Source organism: Varanus komodoensis, unplaced genomic scaffold, assembly GCF_004798865.1.
Source record: "Varanus komodoensis strain SLA01 unplaced genomic scaffold, ASM479886v1 scaffold9, whole genome shotgun sequence".
NCBI lineage: Eukaryota > Metazoa > Chordata > Lepidosauria > Squamata > Varanidae > Varanus > Varanus komodoensis.
The window spans coordinates 20,417,268-20,427,236 of NW_025336598.1; the positions used below are offsets into that span (position 1 = coordinate 20,417,268).

At 41.8% G+C, this 9,969-nt stretch overlaps 1 protein-coding gene across 3 annotated transcripts in view; it reads left to right on the forward strand.

Moving 5' to 3' along the window:
• Positions 1–9,969, forward strand: part of LIMCH1 (LIM and calponin homology domains 1) — a 233,810-nt gene that overhangs the window by 132,965 nt on the left and 90,876 nt on the right. For all 3 annotated transcript variants that reach the window (XM_044418200.1, XM_044418199.1, XM_044418201.1), the window contains exons 4-5: positions 1,705–1,805; positions 7,908–7,938. Coding sequence is in view for 2 of the 3 variants with exons in the window: in XM_044418199.1 (XP_044274134.1) it covers positions 1,705–1,805; positions 7,908–7,938 (132 nt within the window). In the remaining variant the exon portion in view is untranslated. The remainder of the gene's footprint in view (positions 1–1,704; positions 1,806–7,907; positions 7,939–9,969) is intronic.

Below are 9,969 nucleotides of genomic sequence, written 5' to 3' on the forward strand. Positions count from 1 at the left end.
AGGGAGGGTCGGGTACCTGCCCCTTTAAAGGAGGTGGTAGTCCGACCCTCCCTCAGAGAAGCGTTAACCACTTCCAAGATCCAGGTCCCAATCCAGTGCTTGGCGTTGTTTATTAACCAAGATGGGCAAGGGTCCAATAGGCAAGTGGTGGGACATACTCGTCCAAGCACCTTGTCCACATCATCAGGCTGCAATAACTGAAATTCATCCATTAATTTTGGACCAGACGGTTACATTGGTATCTCCCCAGAAGCCTCTGAATCACTAGTAGAGTCTAGCTCATGACGAATCTGAGTGATTTTCTACCTGAATGCTTGGCAAAGTCGTCACAGCGACCTTCGAGGGTAGAACCAGATCTTTCTTAGGGCCAGGACGGACCAGCCCTTGTACCACCCGAAAAAGCTCCGCCGGACGGCATTTTGAGGAGGCAGTGGAAATGGAGAAAAATTTATTTTTCGCCGCCCTCACCGCCACAGCATAGGCCCGATAATGGGCTCTTAAGTGTGTTCGATCAGATTCATCCCGTGATCTCCTCCACCTACGCTCTAGCCGTCTCCCAGCCTGCTTCATCAAGGGAAGTGGTTTGAAAATTCCTTTTGCTAATCCAAGAATTTATAAAATTGCAATTCGCTGTTAAAGTGCTTTATAGTATACATGGTGAAGAGTCACGGGTGACATTGTTCTGATAAACACACAGAAACCATGAAATCAGTGTGCTGGGAAGAGGGCAATGGTGGACTTTCCAGAGGTACCTAATTGGTCATGGTGGGAAACAGAAAGTTATACTGTGGTCTGTATAGGCAGGGCTCTTATGTACAAATGTATGTCTTTGTGAAGTACCACATAAAGTACCACAGTTTTGTTGTTGTTGTTGATTTGTTGGTCTTTTTCTGTATATGGTGTCTGACAGAGCTACAGAACTTTATGTGCCCATGGTTATTTTCAGCTCTATCACTAGCAATACAGGTTCCATATGCTTATTGTTGTTCGCTAGACAGCAGCTCATATGTGTAATATAGTTTAGCTGAAAGCAGTGAGACTTACTTTTCAACAGCATGTTTAGGGCTAGGGAGTATTAAAAAGGAACAATACTTGACAGCAGTGTGACTTGAAATTCCTGTGATATAGTTGACAAGACATTGTTGTCATTGGTCAGTTACAAGATTTCAGTTGCTGGGATCATTAAATATTTTTGTAAAAACAGAAGAAAGAATATGATATAAGAAGGAATGTGAAACACAGAACATTGACTTGCCTTTGACCTATAATTACCCCAGTCTGGCCCAGTTATCGGAATTAAAAATAACATTGTGTAAAAGGCTGAATGGATTCTTTGCTTGTTTATTGTTGATGAGAATCTTGATCTCTTCTTTCTCACTTACCATAACAAATTTTTATGAGCGTATGTCACAGTTCATACGCTTTTAGATAAACATTTTCATGAAAATGTTGGGGGGGGGGGAGTGAGAGAGAGAGAGATTAAATGAGAAGTACTTGTGAGGGTAGAAATAATGCATCACAGTTTATATTTCTAACCTTTCATGTGTTGATTTTATTGCATAGCAAAGCTGCATATTGGTTCCAGATTTGGAAGAATAAGTCAACTGGAATGATCCAGGTCATTTAGGTTAGCAAGGGGATGGTGAATAGAGATAATCTGCTGTGATAACCAAGGAGTTACTAAATGTGTTTGCCTCATTTCAGGATAACATTGCCTTGTTCTTACGAGGTTGTAAGGAACTAGGACTTAAAGAATCCCAGCTTTTTGACCCAGGAGACCTGCAGGACACATCAAGCAGAGCAACGTAAGTAAAGCACAACTTATAATCCTGCAGTCACACTAGTATGCATGCTTGCAGTTTATTTGTGATAAATCTTTTTCTGCAATGTCAAGATAGTAGAATTAAAAAAGGTAGAATCAAAAGATTGTTGGATTTCTTTATGTTGGTCTATTGAATGGTGCTAGAAATAGGTAATGTCCAAGTGCCAAGGTAGATTACCCCAATCTTTTAATTTTTTAAAAGAGAGGAAGAGAGAGAAAGAGCACAGCAGAAGAGAGAGGGAGCAAACCAGGCATGATGCGAAGCGCAATTTTGCATGCAAAATGCACATTTTAAACATGTGAATAACATCCATTGCAAGTGGGGTTGATAATTATTAGAATCAAAGCAAGGCCAGAAGGCAGAGTTTAATATAAACTGCTGCTCTAAAACTGATATTTGTATTTAGAAGAGAGCTCCCATATGGCATAACATTAAAAGAGGGTTGCATCATTCAGATTCATGTGAAGGTACTCATACCAACAATTTAGCAGAATTGAAATGGATTAAAAAAAAGATACTGCTGTCCATTAATGTGGGAGCTGTGCATTCTGGGTATTATGCCCAGTTTATCAGTATCATTGTAGTTCAGTGCTTGTTTTGCTGTCAAAAACAATGTTAGAGCTAGAGAGGAAAGCAAATTAGTTTTTGAACATGCCTTGGAACATATGCAGCTTCTGCTCAGGAACTAAGGGGATGGACAAAGACTTGCCAGACTAGTGCCTGGTATTATCAAGAGATGCACACAACAAATGAGAAGCCAAGTGGGACTGGGATTGATGCTTGCAGGGTGTGAGAGAGCCTCATCCTTTGCGCCCTGGGCCCAGGGCTTCCATTGAAAGGCAGGGGTAAACTTGAGGTGGTATTATCCCTAGTAAGGTGAAAATATTTTTCTGTGAAAAATATTCACAGAATATTTGCTGTAATTCTAGTATGTTGCCCGGGGCACTGAAAGGTCTAAATTCCACTCTTGATTTAAAATATGACCTAATCCTTTGAAAACAAATGCTAGGGCAATATTGAGATGAAAGCATTTAGGGTTTTGTTTTGTTTTGTAAGCTTATATTTATGGCACTTATTCATATTTATCCTAACCAGCTTTCTAAGTAGGCAGAAAAATTAAGTACCTTGTTGTTACAGATTAAAGGATCTTTCAAGATGGTTTATAGTACTCATTAAAGGATCCTCAAAAGTTGATGACCCTGTGATTAAACAAATCATCAGTCTCCTAAACTTCTGATGAAAAAGGTAGACACTATGTCTCTCTGTGCATGAGGCAGAATGAGATCAGGCAAAATATCTCTCCCTCATCCACCCACATGACACAGAGCCACAAGCAATGCAGTCCAAAAGTAATGGGAATAAATAACATCAGTTTTATTTGTGATATGTGTACCTTCCATTCTCAGTGTTGCTCTGAGACTTTCAAAAGATGATTTCCCATTAAAGTTCTGGCCAGGTCCAGACCTGTTTAGCACCTGTAAAACTACGATGGCGACCCTTGAATCATTCTTTGGAACAATATCCAGTGAGTATTAGTCTTGAAGTCCATTAATTGCCGGGCACACTCAGCCAACCTAGGGCCCAGTTCCAGAATGTACATATAACAAACTGCTATGAAAGGCTAAAAAAACACTGTGAAGGGAGAGGCCAGAGAAGTAAGCTCAGTTCTAAGTAGTAGCTGGGAGTTGGGTCAGCCCTGCAAAATCCACCATATTGGTGGATTACTTCCTATACTGATTCATTCTCTGGCTTTGCTCTTAGAGAGCAGACCAGATCTGAATGACTTGACTGAAGAACTCAGCCATGGAGTTTGCTACTTCAAATATTCCTGCCTCAGCCCGCTCCACTTCTTTGTGCCTCGACCCTGCCATTTGGCAGTGCAGTGACATTTGGCACCAATTTGGCACTTGCATGGACTGTGATTGCCCAAGCTTCTGAGCCCTCTTACCACAGAAGGAAACAGGCTTGTCCACAGCACCCCTGTTCCGATGTTGGTGTGGCTGCCCCAATGCCTGACAGATCCTGGCACTCGGTATAAATCAGCAGAGTCCCCGAGTCATCCTCCCAAGAACCAAAAGCTTGAATCTTCTCTGGATCCTCAGTTCCAACATCGGTCTACCATTTCTACCCCAACACATCCAAACCCTGCTGATGTCTCCTTAAGCAGGATAAGACACTGGGCCATTTCTCTCCAGCTTTCCTTTAAGGCCCCTACATTCCAAACATGTTTGGATTCATGAAACCAACATGGCTAAGTGCCTTGATCTTTTGTTTGCTTCTCAGTCTCCCCAGCAACTGCCCTTTACTTAAAAGTTCAAAGTTCAGAAATAAGCCCCCATCCCTCATTGCAACCTCTGGATTTCACTCAGCCGTATAAATGCAGTTATCTTGTGGGTCACACACTGTGTTGTTTATCTAGACTCAGCTCAGGGGCTCCTGCAGCGTCAAGTATATGCCAAAATCAAGTCAAATTGGCTGCTGGAGGAAGGTACAATGACATCTGTCATTATCCTAGGTGCCTCATGACTAGCTGTGATTTCCCTCAAAATCTGAACTCAGCTGTTTCTTGGATGATGAACTGTTGAAGAACAGTAGTCTTCTGTCTAATGTTAACATTCCTGACATAGAGCCCAAGCCTATAAACTTTGGTTTTGAAAAAAGAATACTGAGCCCAGTTGCATGCAACATCTCGTTGAAACCCCTGCACCGAGGCATGTACAATGGAGAGTTGGTGGGCAGCCATGGTTGCAATACGAAAGTAGAAATGAGGGGAGAAGTAGATCAAAAAGGGAGGCAGAACGACCTCTAGGCATGACCACATAAAGTGCACAAGGAGGATATAAATACTGTATGCTGAATTGTTGGTGATAGTAATACGAAATGGTAATTGCCCTTGAATTTGAATTTATCTTCCCTCCCCTTTAGATGCTAGACTGCTCTTGCATGCATCACAAAATGTCTTGTGCGACCTTAAATGTACACACATTTCTTGCAGCTTATGCACACAAGATCCTGTGTCACCAGGTATGCACAAACACAGGGAGAGATTAAGATATAGTGTCACCTGCATTGCGAGAACCTGCCACATCTGCCAGCACCAGCACCACCTGTCTCCCCTGGGGCTACACTTTATTTGTTTCTGCCTGTTGTGTTGGTGGCGACAGCATGGACAATCTTGCCTACCTTGCTTGAAGCTCCTACCTTGAGTGGGGTGCTGCAGGTGAAGACTACCTGTAGCATTGTCTTGCTGTGATGGCAGCAGATTCAGTTTAACTTTAAACAACGTTTACTGCTACCACAGCCAGACATTGGTGCAGGTTGTTCTGGGATGAAACAAGAGGGGAAGGCTCATGTATAAGAAAAGAACCAAGCGGGAGGAAAAGCACCAAGGAGTCCCAAGTGCCTACAAAAACCTTTTATTATTGCCCAACCCGTTTCAGAAATACTAATTTTCTTCCTCTTGAGCTATAGTGAAAATACAGACATACAGCATTGTGGTTACTCCAAAAAAGCTAAAAACAAATAAAATGCTCTACAATTATAGAATACCACAGCTGCTTTCTTCTTTTACAAAATCATAGTATTTCCAAAACATGTTTGGCGATAATAAAAGGCTTTCCATGGGTACCTGGAACTTCCTTTTAATTTTTTTCCTGTCCTTGGTTCTTCTCGCAGTTTGTTCAGGGCCACCTTATCTGCAGTGTACCACTCTGAGGAAAATTTCCTTCCTCAGAGCAAAGCATGGGGTAGGGCAGGCACTCTGTAAAGCATCAAATCCCGCTGGAATTTTAGGGCAGGCATGTGGGTGGCTGGTCAGCTGGGGGAACATACAGACAGTGAACGTAAGCCGGAGCATGCTGAAATACACCATGAGTCTATCTTCCATTTATTACTGTCACAGACCAAGAAAATTAATTCAAAAATACAAATAGGACTAATAAAAACACACTTAAAAACGAACAGTTTGTTCAATATCTTCACTCAAGAGGATGGCCACATTTCTTCCTAATTTGCATTGCAGTCATTAAAAAAAGACAACACATCCAGTAACATAGGAGGATACATCCCTTAAACAAATTGATAGCATAATGGAAGAATGCTGTTATTAATGGTGTAGTCAATTTCTCTCTCCATTCCTTGTAATAATAAAATTTTAAAAGCTACACTGTAAGAGAACATATTCCACTGTTTCTACTGCTCCAGCACCAGAGGAACATACCTGTTCATTGAGTGTAATCTTGCTAAACCATCATTTTAATAGTGCTGATGGTAGCACTTTAAAGTGGACAAAAGTAAAAGCTCTTCTGTACTTTGGGATAGTTAATGTGTATGGATATGGGGGTGCAATAATGCCAGCATTATAGCAATTATTGCAGTTGTGGTGAAATAATGAGGAACAAGTTTTATTAGCAGCAGTTCTCCAGTGTTGAAGATTCAAGTCTAATAATCTTTGCACAACAAGAAATTAGGACTTCTCCAGTCTGTACTTGACTGATACTTCTGCAGAGAAGCCTAGCCTATGTAGCTTCTTCTCCATCCCTCTCATCCAGTGGGTAACACAGAGAAGCAGTAGAGAAAGATAGCTAACAGAAGCTGCTAGAAAATGTAAATGAAACCACAATTTAAAGGCTTCAATCCATGCCTTGCACTCAACATGTCAAATCCATGTTTCTGGATAGATTGTCTGCATTCTGCGCATAGGGAGGGTGAGCTTCCTAAGAAAAATAGACTGAACTTTTTCCATCTGGGAATGAATTCTCAAAATCCAAATAGGGATGCCATAAGTAAGTTGGACCGATGTCTTTTCTTTATAAATTTGTATCACAGAGGGACTATGATGACCACCTTGGGTAAAGAAGAATCTTAAAATCAGCTGCTGGCTGATTCAGTTGCCCATCTATGTTGTTCAGGCCAAAGCCCAGTGCTCTGCATTTGAATTCTTAGATATTTTATACAGGAAACTTGCTTAAAGATATTCCTGAGTCCATCTTGAACTTCGGCCAGCATTCTGCTCACAGAGTGGTCACTCAGCCCTGAATGGGAAACCCACAAGCAGGACATGAGGGCCACGGCACCTTCCAGCCCCAGTTCCCCGGCAACTGGTATACATGGGCATATTGTCTCAGATTGCCTTCTGTTCCATGAGTTTGTCATTTTAAAGTGTTGCACATCCGTAGTCACCTTGTGGGAGTGAACTCTGTAGTTGGATTAGGTGCTTTGTGTGGAAGTACTTTCAGTGATGCTGGGCAGCCCTGCAGCCCTGCAGCGATGTGGGGAAGCTGCTGCAGCCAGCCTGTCAGCAAATGCAAGAGTGTAAGGCAGGAGCAGTTGCCCAGCAACAGTGCAGGGAAGGTGAAAACATGCAGGTAGCAAAGGAGGGAGGGATGGGTGACTAGGAAGCACCCCAGCCCCAGTCAACCACCTCCACTTATTTGCGGCTTCGGGCAATGGTCTCACCCTGTCTCACAAGATCCAGCCAAGCAGAGAGTGAAAGCACATGTGTGCGTCTCTGCAGGACTTCAGGTATAGGGGTATGTGTGGGCTAGTTCATTTTTCATGATGATATATCTGATGATAACCACTAACATGTCAGAAAGCCAGACTAAGTCATGATTAAGGCCTTTGCATATGTGCCTGGTCTGCTACTGAATTCACTTGCAGAACATCCTCTCTGTTCTGTTCTGTGATCAACTTATAAATTATACCAAAAGATAAAATAGACAGAATTTCATAAATTCAGCAACATACTCAGAGACTGGGTGGTGTGTCCCACTTTCTGCATATATATTTGCACTGGTTTATTTTCACGAGCAGCAGCTGCTCGCTTATTGCAGTTACTTTGTGACTAAAGTAATACCTGTGTTGATCATAATAACACTGGGAAAATGCTTTCATGCTGCAAACTGAATGAATTATTGCTCTCCATCTTCCTCGCTGCCTTCATGTGTTTCAAACCAGCAGACACATCCTGCAGGCTTTTGTTAGGGGAAACATGTGACCTGCTGCATAATACAAGCTCTTGGAAAGAGTTTCTGCTTTCTGATATTTCTTTCTCCTTTCTTCTTGTGTGCGCTGTGCATCCAGGAATCTTGACTGTACCAGGAAGCTGAAAAATGTAAGTACTGAAATTTGTAGTATGGTTCCTTCTTGCTCCCCACCCCACCACCCTGCCTCACTGCAAATACATAGCTTTGTTGTAACAGACTAAGCTTGAAATTCAAATGTCCTTATGGGGCTGAAAAGAGCTTTTGTGTATTGGCATGCACTTTTGTCTCTTTGCAATTCATGATCTGTGGTGCTGCTGTGGAAAGCTATCTTTGCTCCAGCTTCAGTTAGGAAATAACTCCCGTAGGCACCAGCCGAGTTTTAATGTTTGGCAGAAATAAAGCAACTACTCTTAAGAAAAACAAAGCTGCCTTTCCAATTTTGCAAAGAATACTTGTATTTCAGTTAGGTTTAATAGATTTGTGTCTGACACTTCAAGAACAATAATTGATGTTACTCCCAAAATGGTCTTATATAGAGACTTCATCATGTTTCACTGCAGCCACAATCTTCTCTTTGTTTCTGTGTTGTTCTAACGGGACTGTCGTTTCAAAGCATTTTTTTTTCTATTCTGCTGCCTTGTTGATTGAAACCAGTGACAGTAATAACAGTTCTGGAGTTGTACAGTGAGGAAGGGAATTTTAAATTCAGTCGGTCACAGAGTTCGATAAAATACTGAAACCCAGACAAAACTTCTGGTTTTACTGTCAACTGTAAACTCCTGAGCATTCAATTCTGTTTGGCTGCCCTCCTTGAACACTAAAGGGAAATGCCAAGACCATTCTGTAAGAACTTTTCAAGCCAATAATCATAGCCACAGGTAAAAAGGGCACTGTTACTTTATCTTGCCTTTCCTGTCATCAGTGCTGTAATGGTTTTTCCTCCAGCAGTGCACAGATATACAAGGGAAGCTTTTGGAAGTGTTGTCTGAGGCAAAGTTGATTGAAAATGATTAATCCTGGATATATTATTTTTCAAAGAGGCAGGAATTATTCAGGAACCTAATAGCAACTTCTCAGCAAAAAGCAGTCGTTTAGTAGGTTTACCAAATCAGAATTTATAATTGAAATGCTTTCATTTTAATCTCGCAACACAATCCACATCTGGTAATAGAAACAGTCACGCCTTAGAAAGCCTGCTAGGATTTTAAAAGAAAATTAGAGAAGCGTTCCATGACTTTGAAGTGATGCTGCCCAGCAAGTCCCTTTGGGGAGGCAATTCCAAAGTTGTGGCTCCAGGGTTGTCGTTTTATGGTTTTAATTGGATTATTGAAAATTTACTTTACCTTGCTAAAAAATTCTTGGATCTGCTTTTTGCCAGGACTGAATCCCCCTAACTGCACGAAGAGGGTATTTGGCCTTTTTGTTTTTAAATCTGCTGTCAGTCCTGAGTCTTTGAGTCAGCGTGCCAGCATATTTACACAGTCGTAAGTCCTACTGGATTCAGTGAGGCTTACTTTTTTAGGGGAAAAGCTACACAATACGTTGGATAACTCAACATAATTTTCTGTCTGTAAAAATAGCCCGGGCATTTAGGGCCAAATCCATGCTGCATGGAGATGAGGTCTAACCCTTTCTCCCTTGTGTCACAATCCATATTGTGATGCTTCATGTGCATGTTAGGGTGCTTACCTATGCATTGCATTTGTAGTGGATACTCTCAGCAAACAGGTATACCATTAGGCAGCATGGTTGCAATCCCATACATCCTGGAGTAAAGCTGTTAAAGTTAATTCTTCTAGCTCAGGGTGCAAATGCTTGGAGCCTTACAGCACAGTTCTAAGCATGGTCACCCAGATGGAAGCCCAAACTCTCAAGCAATTGTTTTTATGAGAAAAGCTTTACTCTTGCACAGGGGTGGAATTCAGTCTTTTTTGCAGAAATCACTGAGTTGTTGGGGTTCATATGGGAGGATCCATAACATTCTCAAAAACATTTTGGCCCCCTTATTTTTATAGCTCATCACCAGTTCTAAAAGGAAACCAGAGCCTGCTCAGCTGGGTGAGCATCATGCAGCATTGCAACTGCTCTTGCCAAATGTCAGGGTTTGCTGTGCCCTTCCCTTCCCTTCCCTTCCCTTCCCTTCCCTTCCCTTCCCTTCC